Consider the following 14,959-nt stretch of genomic DNA (forward strand, 5'->3'; position numbering starts at 1 on the left):
CTTCATTCCATTTCTCTCCATTTGTCCTGGTCTCTCAACTCCGCCCCCTCCACGCCACAATGTCAATAATGTCCATTCTGTCCTTCAAAGGGATGAGGTGTAGCAAGGCTGCCTCAACCCCTCCCGGAGACATTCCTCCTTCCACTTTCTGAAATGCCAGCTGCCCGCATGGTTGCCTTCTCCCCTCTCCTCCGCCAGCTCCCGCCAGGCCCTTCCCGGCTCCCCCAGCCTCCGGAGCTCAGGAAATGGTGCCGGGCAGTGGCCAGGGCTGGCTCTCGCACAATGGCTTTATTTAGCCCCCAAATGAGATCCCATCATGTCACTACCCGCTTCTGCGGAGCAGAGATAGGAGACTCTGAAATAGGTCTGGGGTCAGACGCTCCAGAGGAAGGCCCGGGAGGAAAGCAGGAAGGGGCTCTAAGAAGTCGTTTTATCTTCTTGTCTCTGGATTGAATGGTTTCCCCACCAGCGCACACCATCCGCGTCTCCTGCCCCTGCTCGGAGAGGGGGCCGTCCACGGACCACACGGGTCACCCGTACTTTGTGGGCACACCGGGGTGCAGGGACGGGAGCACACAGGGGGAGAGAGAGAGAGATCTCCGTTATTCAAAAGTCTGAGACCGGGACGTCTGGAGAGCTCGCCGGCAGGCGCGCAGTAACACAGCGGGACGGGGACTTGTGGCCATGAATGCCCTCCGATGGAAAGGACGGGCCGTAGCCAGCATCCGGGGCGAGAAGGGCCAGCGGAGCCTGGGGGAGAAGCGGGGGCAGAGTGCTCTGGTCACAGGGGCAGCGGCTAGTGGACTCTGTGGGCCAGATCTGTTCTGCTATCTTTCTTAAATGGCTGGCGGGGGGATATCCAAAGAAGAACACTACTTTGTGACACATGAAATTCAGATTTCAGTGAGCATATAAATAAAGGCTATTTTGGAACACGGCCCGCTCATTCACTTACATACGGTCTGCGGCTGGGTCGGCGTTACGGCAGCAAAGTTGTAGCTGCGGCACAGACCGTCTGGCCCACAAAGCCTAAAATAGTATCTGGATCTTTACAGAAAAAGTTTGCAGACTCCTGATTTAGAGCAACTGGGTTTCCAAATCTTAGGAAGGACAAGAAGGAGCGCAAAGGAGGGTTGCTGAGGTCCAGGGCACCCGGAGCAGGCACTGGGCGCCAAGCCTAGGGCAGGGGCACAGAAGTCCCCAAGGCCTTTCCTAAAGGGGATCTGGAGCCCCAGCTGTGCAGAGCCCGCAGTGTCGTGGGAACCACCCCCGTCCGGCGCCCGCGCTGTCCTGTGGGACCCTCACTGTCATCTCTTGAAATACAGCATCCCCAGTGCCGCCGTTTTTTTTTTTTCTTAATTAAAGATTTTATTTATTTATTTGACAGACAGAGATCACAAGTAGGCAGAGAGGCAGACAGAGAGAGAGAGGAAGGGAAGCAGGCTCCCCACGGAGCAGAGAGCCCGATGAGGGGCTCATCGGTCCTCGGACCATGACCTGAGCCCAAGGCAGACGCTTAACCCACAGAGCCACCCAGGCGCCCCCCGCAGTGCCGCTGCTGTTCAACGCTCCTGTGTCTGCCCCTCCACCAGCCCAAGAAAGGAGGCAATTAGATGGGTTCTCCGAGAAACCGAATTTGTTCTTCCTACTCCCTCTGCCATCTTAGAAATTGGGGGAGGGCAGGCAGGGCTTCTGTGACTACCGCTGCTGCATCCACCCGGCCGGGCAGAGCGGACTGCGGGGGACACTGCTCAGTCCCCTTCACAGCCTGGAGGTTTCCTGGGCCTGGCCCTGGGGTCCTGAGTCTCCCCAAGGGTGACAATCAGGAAGAAGACCCCCCAAAAGAACCAGATAATAAAGAATGGGAAGGAAGACGGAGCCAGATGTCCTGTTCGGCTGGCTTCTCCCAGCCCTGGGGGGACAGGGTCATGGAAAACCCTCTGATGATTCAAAATGTGACCTTCCTGCTGCTTCTGCCCTGGACAGTGAGTCATGAATCCAGCAGTGACCCCAGACAGGACCAGAGCTGGGCTTCTCCTTGCCTCAGATCAAGGAAACTGCAGGAGCCACCGCTGGTTCCGCCCTGCTCCCCTGGCCCCGTTCTATGGCAGGAGCCCAGCACCCCTCCCCCAACCTCCCTCGACTCTGTTTCTTGGTGGGGAACACATGAGATGTCGCTAAGGTGTCCTGCCAAATATCAGACAGCAGGATCCCGATTCCCACGGTCCAAAGGCCAAGGGTGTGTGCCGAGGGCTGCTGTTCATTCAGCGGACCTTGCCTTGGCTGGAGAGGAGGACGCAGAGGGTCTGTGCACAAACCCCTCACGGTCGGTTCCTTAGCAGATCGGGGGCAAGACAGGCAAAAGCCGTCTATCTGCCTGCATTGGCTTCCAGGATGACTTCTTTTCTTTTAATTAAAAAAAATTTTTTTTAAAGATTTTACCACATCGGGCTCTCTGCTTGGCGGGAAACCTGCTTCTCCCTCTCCCACTCCCCCTGCTTGTGTTCCCTCTCTCACCCTGTTTCTCTCTGTCAAATACATAAATAAAATCCTTCAAAAATTTAAAAATTAAAAATTAAAAAATAAAGATTTTATCTATTTATTTGAGAGAGAGAGCACACCAGTGGTGAGGGGAGGAGGAGGGGCAGAAGGAGTCTGATCATGACCTGACCAAGATCCTGCCCTGGTGGGGCGCCCGGGCGGCTCCGTGGGTTAAGCCTCTGCCTTCGGCTCAGGTCATGATCTCAGGGTCCTGGGATCGAGCCCCGCATCGGGCTCTCTGCTCAGCAGGGAGCCTGCTTTCCCCTCTCTCTCTGCCTGCCTCTCTGCCTGCTTGTGATCTCTGTCAAATAAATAAATAAAATCTTCAAAAAAAAAAAGGAATTGTGCTGCTTCAGGCTTCCAAGGCTAACCATTTTTTTTGTTTAATTTGTTTGCAAACTGAAGCCAAGGGCCTGCCTTCCTCCTCCTCCCTGGGCCTGAGAACTCATCCTACCAGGGGCTCCTCGGAGTGGAGAGCCTGGGGCAGGGCCCACCAGTGTTCTCCAACCTCCGGCCCACTTGTTCCTTGGCAGGCGGTCAGGGTTTTCAGAGCCAGAAGGGTGGGGCAGGAGAGGCTCTGAGGTTCAGAGGGACACACCTGAGAAGACTTTGGCCACTGCGTCCCAAGGAATGAACCCATCAGGTCTCAGGGGACAGCCACAGTGGGAGGTGGACGGGACGGGTGAACTGGGAGCTGGGAGTCCCTCACTCTCTGGCAGGAGCTTGTGGCCCCCGAAATCTCATAGTGGGTGGCCAAGGGTATGGGGACCCGTGTCAGTCCTCGGAGGCGGGGAGCCTGGATGAGTGGGGATCGGGAGGCTTCTAAGGACGCACTTGGCATCACCTGTCACCCGAGAGTAAGTGTGAACTCTTGGCGGAACCTGAGAGCCCCCATTTACACACTCACACTGTCCCCCAAAGACACGATATTCTCTGATTAAAACTAGGCGCCGAGGGGCGCCTGGGTGGCTCAGTGGATTAAGCCACTGCCTTCGGCTCAGGTCATGATCTCAGAGCCCTGGGATCGAGTCCCACATCCGGCTCTCTGCTCAGCAGGGAGCCTGCTTCCTCCTCTCTCTCTGCCTGCCTCTCTGCCTGCTTGTGATCTCTCTCTGTCAAATAAATAAATAAAATCTTTAAAAAAAAAAAAAAACAAAAAAAAAAACTAGGCGCCGAAAGCCGGAGCTGGCCGGACAGTTACACGCAGCCTCTTCCTGGGTGTTGAGGGGTCGAGGAGCTCTGCTTCCAGGGGGATTCTCGCTCCTGGGGTGAGGGCCTGGGGCAAGGGAAGAGGGAAACTCACTCCTCTGTGGCCTGCTGACTTCAGCACAGGGATGAGCACGCTCCAGGGAGCCTCTCTAGGAACCCGGTCCCACACCTCAGTGGGGGCTGGTCCAGGAGTTTGCATGCACAGCCTCCCCCCGCTTCAAACACCCCAGCCTGTGGTGCTGTGCCCAGGCCTTTAACCTCTTGCATACCGTGGCAGGTCCCGAGGATCCCTGGGCCCCCTGACCTCAGCATTCCCTGAACAGAGAGCGGCCACTGGACTCAGGCCCACATGGAAACAGGTGGACGAAGCTAAGCTGGGGTCACCAGGAGACTCTGTGGGCACCGTCCCCTTCACTCCAGCAGATCGGGGACAGCTGAGGGGGGAGAAAGAGAGCATCCCAGGGAAGGCCCACAGCTGGAAACCTACTCGACAGCGGGGTCCTCCTAGAACCGGGGAGGACCTTTGTCCTCTCTCTAATTAGGCTGCAAATCTCCTGTTGGTCCCTTTAAGAGGCAGCTTCCAGGTGGGGGGTGGGGGAGGGCGATTACCAGGCCCTGGCGGGGAGCCTGCCCCCATCCCATCCCAGCTTCTGGGGGCTGAGTCCCCTCACCGCTCCCCCTGGCGGAGGAGGTCCTGACCTTAGGGCCCTCCCCGCCCTCCTCCTGGTGGTCAAGGACCTGGCTGGCTCTGCCAGGTCCCAAGGCCGGGGCCTACCAGGGCCGGGGAAGCTGGCAGCCTGTCTCCCTGTCCGTCAAGCGGGGACCTGGAGTGACAGGTGTGCCCGCAGTGGGACAGGAACGCTGCACCACAGCCCTCCTGCAGGTGACATGCCGGCTGCCCCTTGCCATGGTTCCCGGACAAGCCCTGCTCCCGGGTCCTGAGCAGGGACACCAGGGGACTGACTTAGACGCCCCTGGTGGGCGGACCAGGCCCCAGAATTCAGACGGGACAGCTGCCGCCACGCGTGGAAACCCGGCCCTTTCCTGCTGGCCCCAAACCACAGGAGCCCCAAGGGCTCTTCCTCGCTTCACAAGAACACAAGGGGACCCCGCCTCATTTTATGGGTGGGGGTCCTTGCGGGCCCTCCCCTCAAACCACCTGCATCCAGACGAGGACACAGACTCTGAGGCCGGTGGCATTCTGGGCTGTCACAGGGGAAATCCCAGAGAACCCAGGGGATCCGGCCTCACGGCTTTCCGTCCTGTCGGCTTCTTGGGAATTCCTAGACCTGGTCCCCGCAGACTTTCTACAGGGGGAGTCCCAGGGCCTAGTCTGTGAGGCGCATGGAAATCTGGACCCCTGGCTCCTCCTGGCACCAGGGTGGGGTGTGGGGGAGCCGCTGCCAGCTGCAGGTCTGGCCTACATGGAGGACGGAGGGTCCGGGACATGACCGCTGGGTCCCCCATCCGTACTGCCTGCGGGTCACACCTCCCGCGGTGGTCTCCAAGAGGGTGGAGGGGGGCCGTCAGCTGGTCGTCTCCCATTAGATTTCTTCCAGAAGCTCCGAGGGCTCAAGCCAGGGCCAGCTACCCCTGCTACGTCTACCGTCTACCCACAGGTCTCCCGGCTGTGCCAGCCCCCAGCCTGAGCCTCCCGTCCCATCCTGACTGCAGGGAGCCTGATCTCTCCAGAGGAAGCCTGGCTTTGGCCTTTGTTCAAGGGGCCTGTGACAACAGCTGCCTGCTCAATGCTTCTCTTGTCATCTGCGTCAGACCTGGGTGCCCCCCGCCCCCCGCCGCCTCCTCCCTCCAAGAAGTGTGGAGTTCTCCCTGAAGACCACCCCGGCTGGAGGGAAAGGATTACCACCTGGGGCTCGGGCTAGGAAGAAGGCTCCTGTGGCACCTTCCAGAGTTAGGAACCCTACGCCGGGCTTCTACCTTGTCCTCTAAACCGCAGCGCCTCCCACTATAGGTGAACGCCTGTTTCCGGCAGGGACCACGGGGACAGAGGAGTGTATTTCCTCCTCGGAAGACCAGTGTCCCAGTCCTTGGGAGCAAGACGACCACTGTCCAGCCGGGCCCGTGCTTCTTCCGTGCCCTTGTTCTCAACCTCAAGCTTCCAACCTATTAATTTCCCCCACTCTGCAAAGCCCCAGTCTCCCCCAGAACACAACGAACAAGAGCAAACGTATTGTCCTCGCCCTCTGACCTGGCCAGTCCTGGGGTGTCCGAGCCGCAGCCCCTGAAGGAGAGAGGTGAGCTGGCGGAGGGCTACTCCGCTGGGAGCCTCCCTTTGTCTCCATGTCCTTTTCATCCTTCCTGGGGCTGGGTTCCGCGCGCTGGGCCCAGGAAAGGTTAAACCGGTTGGGCAGTCTCTCCCCCCTCAACAGCATCTAAACTGGGCAACTTGGTGGCAGGAACAAAGCCGGTGTTTGTTGGGTTTCCCTCCTGCTTGGGAGGCTGTTCTCGGACCACGGCATTCCTGGCTCGGACCGAGGCAACTCAGGGCCGCTGCTCCGGCAGCCAGAACCACAGCCTTGCTACAGGCCGTGCTGAGGGCACAGCTCGAGGGCTGCGGGTGCGCGGAACTAGGACGAATCCAAGCTAAGAGAAGCTAGTTCTGGGGCACCTGGCTGGCTCCGTCGGGGAGCACGCGGCTCGAACTCGCAACCCCAAGATCCACAGCTGATCTCGGGGTCACGAGCTCGAGCCGCACCTCGGGTGTAAAGATTAAACAACTTAAAGGAGGGACGCCTGGGTGGCTCAGTTGGTTAAGCAGCTGCCTTCGGCTCGGGTCATGATCCCAGCGTCCTGGGATTGAGTCCCACATCGGGCTCCTTGCTCGGCGGGGAACCTGCTCCTCCCTCTGACTCTGCCTGCCTCTCTGTCTGCCTGTGCTCACTCTCTCTCCCTCTCTGACAAATAAATAAATAAAATCTTTAAAAAAAAAAAAACAAAAAAACAACAATTTAAAGGAAAAAAAGAAAAGCTAGTTGTTAAACAGAGGAAGTGCTAGAACCAGGTGTTGGGAGGTAGTTCTTTCAGTAGGTAGGTCAGGGAACAAATCAAGACCAGAAGCTCTCACAGGGCATCGAGGATCTTCCTCTCCCCCTGCGTCCTCTTGCCGTGGAGAGGCCGCAGGCAAGGATGGGTCAGGCGGGCGGGAGCGGCGTGGCGAAAGCGGAGGGGCAGGGAGGGACGCAGGCAAAGGCGTCCGGGGGTGGGGGGGCAGACGTCTGCACAGACAGACCCACAGGCCACAGCGCGCCGGCGGGATGTCCGCTCACCTGCCCAGGGGCCGGGGTGCTCAGTGGTGACGAGGAGGCAGGTAAGTCAGCGTGGCATGTTTTTATTAGAAAACCCCGGGCTTAGCGCCCCCCGACCCAGAACAGAGACTGGGTAGCCTCGGAGTGTCCCTCGGCCCTTGTCTGATCTTCCTGCCTCTTCCAAGAGGGGAGGGTAGGGGAAGGGGGTTGAGTCAGGCAGTCTCCGGGGTGCCCCCTCCTGCGCCCCTCAGAGTTCACAGCGCGGCCCGCAGGGGCACCGAGGGCCCTCAAGGCCGTCTGCCCGAGGCGTTCCCGCCATGCGGCGCCGGGATGAGCGAGGCGGCCTTCACAGACCCGCGGCCTGGTCCTTCACTCTGGTCGAGCAGGCGGGATCCAGAAGGTGGCAGGGCTGGGGACAAGAGACTGCACTCGAGACCCCCTCCGGCGCCTGGAAAGCCCCCGGACCCCCTGGCAGGGCGGCCCGAGGAAGGCCTCAGTTCTTCTTGGTCTTGGGGGCGTCGTACTTCCTCTTGCTGGAGTACCACAGCAGCAGCGGGACGCCGATGGAGGGCAGCGTCATGACCCCGAAGGCTGCCCAGTCCAGCTGTGGAGGACGACAGAGCCCTTGTTTACGAGTCTGGGCGAGGCCATGGCAGGGCCGGGAAGGAGAAGAGCGGCGGGAGAGGGAGCGCCCGTTCGGCGGAGCCCGGCAGAGGCGCCTCCGACTGCTCCCGGCAGGAAGGGGTCTCTGCAGACCCGCCTGTCTTCCAAGCTATGGAACCCCAGGCCCTGCCTGACCCGACCCAGAATGGACGAGACGCTTCTCTAGACCACTGGGGCTCCCACTCAACCTTCCCAGTGCTCTGCAACTCTGGGAGTCTACACACTTGCTCTTGTAAACCTCAAAACAGACCCAGGACTCCAAGATGGGACTTGACTCGAGGCTGCCCAGAGAAGAGGGCCGTTTTTTGGTTCTGGCCACGGTCATCCCACGGCCAAGAATCTCTAATCACGGCTCAGTGAGGACACTCGGTGGCGGCTGTGTCAGACCTGAGAAAGCAGGTGTGACGAGAACCAACCAAACGACCTTCCAAGGGGACCAGGAGGTCCCAACCGAAAGGGACCCAGGGAAAGAGGGAGAGGACAGCGCGGAGCTTACGAAATGCGGGGAGAACCTCCTATCAAACTCGCGCTGGGCCAGGATTCCTCCCTGTCCAGGGGCGCTGGTGAAGCCGATCTGGAAGGACGACAGGACGGGCGTCAGTGCAGGTCCCTGTCCTCCCGGGAGGGCCGGCAGCTCCGGCCGACCCAAGCCAAAGCCTGACGTTCTCGGTTCCCCGAGGCGCAAGAGAGCGTCCAGAAGAGGCGGGAACGCTTCTGAACGAGAGAGCTGCCCGATTCTCAGCATGCCGTCAAGGAGTCCGCTGGAAGCCAGGGGACACACGAGGAGCCTGTCCGCAGCAGGGCAGGCCAGGCGTGCGGCTGAGTTACACCAAATCGCTCCTCTTTGTCCCGGCGCCTCTGCAGGACGAGGTGTGTGACAGAAGGAATTGCCCTTGGCCGTGGCTACCCTGCTCCTCCCGGGGGAATGCTCTTCCCCACTTCACAACGGACAGGAGGCTCCTGCGACCTGAGGGGCATCTGGAGGGCCACGGAGCCTCACCCAACCGCACACGGGACAGGGGGCCGGGGCCAGGAGCATTCCCGCCCCGGAGCACGGCTGGGCGCCGGAGCACACTGCAAACAGCCTGTGTCTCTTAACCTATCAAATACCAGGTAGAACCAGAGTCCTGGGGCCGGTTCGGAAAGCAGAAAGGACCCAGGATGTGAAAACTGAGTGAGGTTTGCAAGAATATGGTCCCACGTCTTGGTAAAAAAAAAAAAAAAAATTTACAAAGTACAGTGAGCGTCAGAGGCTGATTGCTGCCTCCGGCCGACTCGAGCGGCCGACCCGAGCGGCCGACCCGAGCGCCTCCGGGCTGCACACTCGCTGTGGAGCCGGCAGCCCAGCCGCAGCGTCGTCGGAGGCCTCCCAAACTCCGGCCGGAGACCGCATCCCTACCTCCCGGCTGTTCCCTAGATCCCAGCACGCTGCCGGGGCTGTGTCTGCCGACCTTCTCAACAGCCGACCGAAGGACAATTCACTATTTATTTTCTATTGTACGTGAGAAACAGAGTCATCTAAGACAAAGTTAGTTCCCAGCTTCAAGGAGTTTACCACTGCACTGGGAGCGGGAGTGGCTGAAGACCTACACGTAAGCAAATGAGGCACGGAGACAGCAGACAACCATGCTTTCCAGTCAGGGAGGCCATCAGGGCTCGAGAAACTTCTATGCAGTCAGCAAACACTTGCTGAGAGACTGAGCAGGACAGACCCAGGGGGTGTAAAAGCAGAAGACAGACACGAGGGCATGCGGTCCACACCTGGGCCTTGAGTGGAGGGGTCCCTTCCAACAGAGAAAGAATGAGAACGAGAGAGGGCGGGGTGGGCGGAATGGGCCAGAAAGCTGGAGGCAGAGACCAGCTACAGCACTAGAGCGTCTGTGGCAGGAGCGGTGGAAGCAAGGGAAAGGCGGACGCAGCGGAGGCTGGGAAAGAGCGGAGAAGACGCAGCGGTGGGGCGGGAGGGGCCCGGGCGACCCATGAGCGCCCACCACGCGGCAAGCAGCACCGTCCAGGTTAAAAGCAAGGTGGGGGTGGGGGGGGTGGGGAGGGTGTAGAATGAGCAGGCGAGGCTACGGTTCTCCTCTCCCACCATCTCAACTGCTTCATCCTGGAGCTTTCCAGTTCGAAACCGCCTTGCTTCCCCTGGCGGCACGCAGCCTCTGGGCTTCCTTACCATCCTGGGTGTGGCGGCTGCCTTGGCCAGTCTCTGCAGGTTTCTAAAGGCAGATCTACGCCCGTCCAGCTAAGGTTAGGGCAACTTACCACGACGGGCCCGTCCTCCTGGGCCAGGTAGGTCACGGTGGCCGAGGTAAAGTTGAAATAGCCGGCCTTGAGCGGGCGCAGGACCACGGTGTGGGAGACGTTGCTAGCGCTGGCCCGACTGTCAAGGAAGCAAGGAGATGCAGCTGAAGCTGGTGAAACGTCCTGTCACCGTGGAGGCCGGACGCACCGTCCACAGAAAGGGGGGCCCACACGGGGGCCTTCATGCCTGCAATCGTCCGCGGGAGTAACCAACACAGACCGTTCTCGAGGCCTGAAACGTGGGGCGCGACAGGACGCCGTCCCAGCCCAGCGCAAGGGTCTCCGAGACACGCAATGCGCAGCTTCCAGCTGGACTCGGTCCTGGGGTTTCTGAGGTCAGCGTTCAAAGCAACACATACGATGACTGGAAAAGTCATTTCCACAGAAATTCTTTCACTGACTAACTCAGGGAGGACTGAAAATACAGAACAAAACAAACAAACAAAAAAGAAAGAGGGGCGCCTGGGTGGCTCAGTTGTTAAGCGTCTGCCTTCAGCTCAGGTCATGATTCCAGAGTCCTGGGATCGAGCCCAGCGTCGGGCTCCCTGCTGGGCAGGGAGTCTGCTTCTCTCTCTCCCACTCCCCCTGCTTGTGTTCCCTCTCTCGCTGTGTTTCCCTCTCAAATAAATCAATAAAATCTAAAAAAAAAAAAAAAAAAAAAGAAAAAGAAAAAGAAAGAACGCTTACCCTCACCAGAAAATCTAAATACTTTCATTCACGGGGGAAGAGTTTTATCTAATCCCACTCGGAAACTAACTGGTGGAGGCCAGAAAGAGACCCACTGGGCAAGAAGTATCTTTAGGAGGCCCCCTGGGGCTCCGTGCGAGCTCTCAACTGACCTTCCCGTAAAAGCGGCTTAAATACCCTCGTCCAGCCACAAACCGCCTCCTAAATGTCCCCGTTCCCCAGACAGTGTGCTGTAGCACCTTACAACAGGAACTCGAGGACCCTCCTTCCCCAGGTCTCCCCTCCATCACACTCCATTTTCTACCGTCCCGTTTCTTCGGCAGAGGTGACAGAAAGGCCACGCGCAGCCAGACTATGTGAAGTGACCTTGCTGTTCGGCTGGCAGCGTGTCCGTGTCTTCCCCAACACCAGCCTTCACCACCCAGCGTCAAGGATACGGGGCAATCCGGTCCCACTTGACATTGAGCATTCCGGAGACAATGCCGAAGTCCTCGGGAGGGAAGGAATCATCAGACAACTCCACGTCCAACGCAGCGCTGCGCAACGGAGGGACAGGAGAGCTTAGTAAGCAACGGACCCAGAAGTACAGTAACCGGCAACTGGCGGCGCCCCGCTGGCTCGGTCGCGGGAGCACGGGACTCCTGATCTTGGGGTTCTGAGTTCGAGCCCCTTGCTGGGTGGAGAGATTACTTAACTATGAACTCTTGGGGCACCTGGGAGTCCAGGGATCAAGCCCCGCATCGGGCTCCCTGCCGGGCGGGAAGCCTGCTTTTCCCTCTCCCACTCCCCCTGCTTGTGTTCCCTCTCTCACTTTCTCTCTCTGTCAAATAAATAAAATCTTTTAAAAAAGTAATCACCAACAACATCTGCCCACTTGTCCCAAAAATCAGAACTACAAAGCCAGGCACGAGCCACACAGTAAGCTGGGTTTGCTGCACTGGAGAATCCGGGTCACGGACTGGCTTCTCTGGCTGAGAAGCACCACGGAAGGAACGGGCCCACCTTCTCTCTTGCCCCACCTTCTGTGTGTTCGTGTGTCACATGTACAGAGGGGACAGAGTGTTGTACAGAGCAAGACACACTTGGAAGAGAGAATGGAAGCAAGTAAGAGTTTAAAAAGGCAACACACGTGCTGACAGGTTAATGGCAGGAAGCAAGCTGAACGCTGCAAGCCAGAGGCGGGAAGGACGGGCTCCTCCGCTCCCCACTTGAGGCTCTTCCCTCCCTCCTCCACACCAGAGACACTCCCCCAGCTCCGACAAGCGGGAGAGGTTCCTGGGAGCGAGGGCGAATAGGTCCAGCAGCGCTCACTCCGTGCTGACACCTGTGGCTGCAGGTCCCCCACAGGGGTCCGGCCGGCTGGGAAGGAGAAGGGCCCGCCCGCAGCGCCCGGGCCCCCTCACCTGGAGCCGACATTGTAGATGTTGTACTGCAAGGTCAGGTCTCGCCCCTCCACGGCGTATCTGTTCAGCAGCGACTTGGAGGCCAGCAGCCGCGCTCCTTCCTCCGCATGGCTGACAGCACAGAGGGCCAACACCACGGACGCCAGCAGCCTCATCTTCGCGGGAAAACGCCCGTGGGCGGTCAGTCCTGGCAGCCCCTTACCTTACCTTACCAAGTGTAGCAAAGCGGCAGCCCCTTCCCCGTCACCCAGCAGGGCTGAGCCACACGCCGGGATCGCCCACCTCTCAGCCCTACCGCCCTCCCGCCGTCGGCGGGTAGGGGGTGCGGGGGACCCCCGCACAGGCGTCCTCCGCCCAGCCCCACGGGGTCCTCCCCACGCTCCTGCCCGGGCCCCCACCTCCTTTCCGTGGGTCCCTTCGGGTTAGGGTTCCCCCGCCAGTGCGTCCCTCCCGTCCCCGCCGCGGCTGAGAAACCCCTCCGCCGCCGGCCACCGCGCGGACCCGGGAGGCGCCCCGCCCGCACCCCCGGGCGCAGCACTCACCGCGCGCATCCCACAGGCCTTTCGGTGGGCCACCGAGGCCGGAAGAGAGCGTCAGCAGCCCAAAGGCCGGAAGTGAACTCAGGCCGGAAATCGCGGTGCTTCGCGCGATGCCTCCTGGGAATTGTAGTTCCGGGCCAGGCCCCGCCTCTGGCTCTGCGGCGCCCTGCAGCGCTGGGGACCCGAGCGGGCCTGCGTCACCGCACGCGGTCGCCCCGGGGCAGGTGCCCTGCGGCTGGGTCCGCAGTCTGCGGCGTCGCGGGCGCCGGCGAACCTCGAACCAGGGGAGGCTCCTCCCCCCAGGGCTGCCGGCATCCCTTCTGCTTCCCGGCAACGGACGTGGTTCTCCCTGCGTCCCGGAAGTCGCCGGGCCCCGAGTTTCTCGAGCCTTCGAGGGCCGGGAAGGGCAGTGGTGGCCTCGCCGCGGCCGCCGGGAGCCCCGCGGCCGTGTTCTCGCAGAGCGCGCGCGTCTGGGCTCCTCCGGGCAGACCCCGCAGGCCGCGCTCCGGGGGAGGGTGTCCGGGGCTCCGCGTCGGGACCGGGGGCTCGGGCTGCCGCTGGCGCGCACCCTCACGGCGGTCACTTCTGTCCCGGTGAGACCCGGCATCCCGGGCGTGCAGGTCGCGGACGGTGCCGGTGCGGCCGACCACAGCGCTACCCGGTCTGGGTGTGCGGGCGGCGCGTCTGCCCTCGGGACGCCGTTCTTGCGCCCGCGCTGCCCCGGGTCCGCAGGGAACAGAGGAGCCTCCTTGCTGGGGCTTCACGCTCCTGCGGAGAAACGCACGTTTTCCGCCTGCGTTCGGGCGAACTCTGCGTTCCACTCCTCCGCCTTGTGCGTCCCACCCCCCGCAGGCTGCCCCGGCTTTGCCCGACGCCGTGGCTCCTTCCAGCGCTGGCCTTGACCTTCCTGCCACTGGTCTCCGTCTTCATGAGGACACGCTGTTTCTCCCCTGCACCCGGCCCGCGGTCCCGCCGTGCTGCTGCGCGCAAAGGAGGTGCTCCCGGAGTCCCCCCGGGCCGCCGGGGCCTCCGTGGGTTAAGCTTCTGCCTTCGGCTCGGGTCATGATCTCAGGGTCCTGGGATTGAGCCCCACATCGGGCTCTCTGCTCAGCGGGGAGCCTGCCCCGCCCCCCTCTGCCTGCCTCTCTGCCTACTTGTGATCTCTGTCTGTCAAATAAATAAAATCTTAAAAAAAAATAAAAAAGTCTGGGGCGCCTGGGTGGCTCAGTTGGTTAAGTGGCTGTCTTCGGCTCAGGTCATGATTCCAGCGTCTTGGGATTGAGTCCCACGTCCAGCTCCTTGCCTGGAGGGGAAGCCAGCTTCTCCCTCTGCCTCTGCCTGCCATTCTGCCTGCCTGTGCTCACTCTTTTGCTCTCTCGCTCTCTCTCACAAATAAAAAAATAAAATCTTAAAAAAGAAATCCTTGTTGATTGAGGGACTTTCTTTTTCCCTTTTCAAAGCATTGTTTTCATGGCAATTTCTCCAGGCTTGGAGAAATACCAAGTGTGGATGTCCTTGTTTCTCGGACTCAGCTGTACACAAAAGGAATATATCTTCAGCACACGCCGTGGACATTCCCTACCAATAGCCACTCTGGATCCAGGACAGAAATGTCTCCATCCTTACTTTGCCCATTTATACACTGACCCTTCTGCCTCTGCCCCTTCTGGTTGAGTCCCTTGTTCATGCGTGGATCCACTGAGCCTCCGTTTTGGGGGGAACCTGTCATGTACCAAGAGCTGCGATAGTCACTTTGGGAGACACAGAGACAGGGTATGGTATGTCCTCAAGAAGCTTAGAACCTAGTAATGGGGTCAGATAGCCCCATGACTAGAGTGAAAAGGCGAATGGAATGTCAAGTACGATTTGAGAAACACATGCACATACACACACACACACACACACACACAAAACAGTGCTGCACATTGTTCATGGAATCATATCCCTTTGTCTGACAGCCGAGATGCTCATTGTCACCCCGACCCCTCTCTGCTTTAGCCAAACAAACCATTTCTTCTTGCCCACTTTCTCACTTTCAGACTTTTGATCAGTGCGAGTTATTGGGACAAAAAGCAATTGCTTTCATGGACTTCTTACTGTCATCAGCCCCATGCTAGTTTCCAAGAGAACAAGCACGTAGAAGACACACTGGACTCGGAAGAGTTTGAAATGGGGGGGCAGGGATGGGGGACAGATGAACACACTCATTACGCTGTACTAAGTGTTTTTTTTTTTTTAAAGATTTTATTTATTTGAAAGAGAGAGATCACAAGCAGGCAGAGAGGCAGGCAGAGAGAGGGGGAAGAAGGCTCCCCGCTGAGCAGAGATCCGGACGCGGGGCTCGATC

The 14,959-nt window shown here is 59.6% G+C and overlaps 1 protein-coding gene across 1 annotated transcript; it reads right to left on the minus strand.

Annotated features, from left to right (window-relative positions):
• Positions 1 to 7,083: 7,083 nt before the first annotated feature.
• SSR2 (signal sequence receptor subunit 2) lies at positions 7,084 to 12,695 on the minus strand. Its single transcript, XM_044266553.1, has 6 exons — positions 12,616 to 12,695; positions 12,074 to 12,228; positions 11,108 to 11,206; positions 9,945 to 10,053; positions 8,176 to 8,253; positions 7,084 to 7,620 (listed from the first exon to the last, which is right to left on the minus strand). The coding sequence occupies exons 1-6, from the start codon at positions 12,622 to 12,624 to the stop codon at positions 7,510 to 7,512; spliced, it is 561 nt and encodes a 186-aa protein (XP_044122488.1). The 5' UTR covers positions 12,625 to 12,695; the 3' UTR covers positions 7,084 to 7,509.
• Between the last annotated feature and the right edge of the window lie 2,264 nt (positions 12,696 to 14,959).

Source organism: Neovison vison, chromosome 10 (genome assembly GCF_020171115.1).
Source record: "Neovison vison isolate M4711 chromosome 10, ASM_NN_V1, whole genome shotgun sequence".
In the NCBI taxonomy this organism is placed as follows: Eukaryota; Metazoa; Chordata; class Mammalia; order Carnivora; family Mustelidae; genus Neogale; species Neogale vison.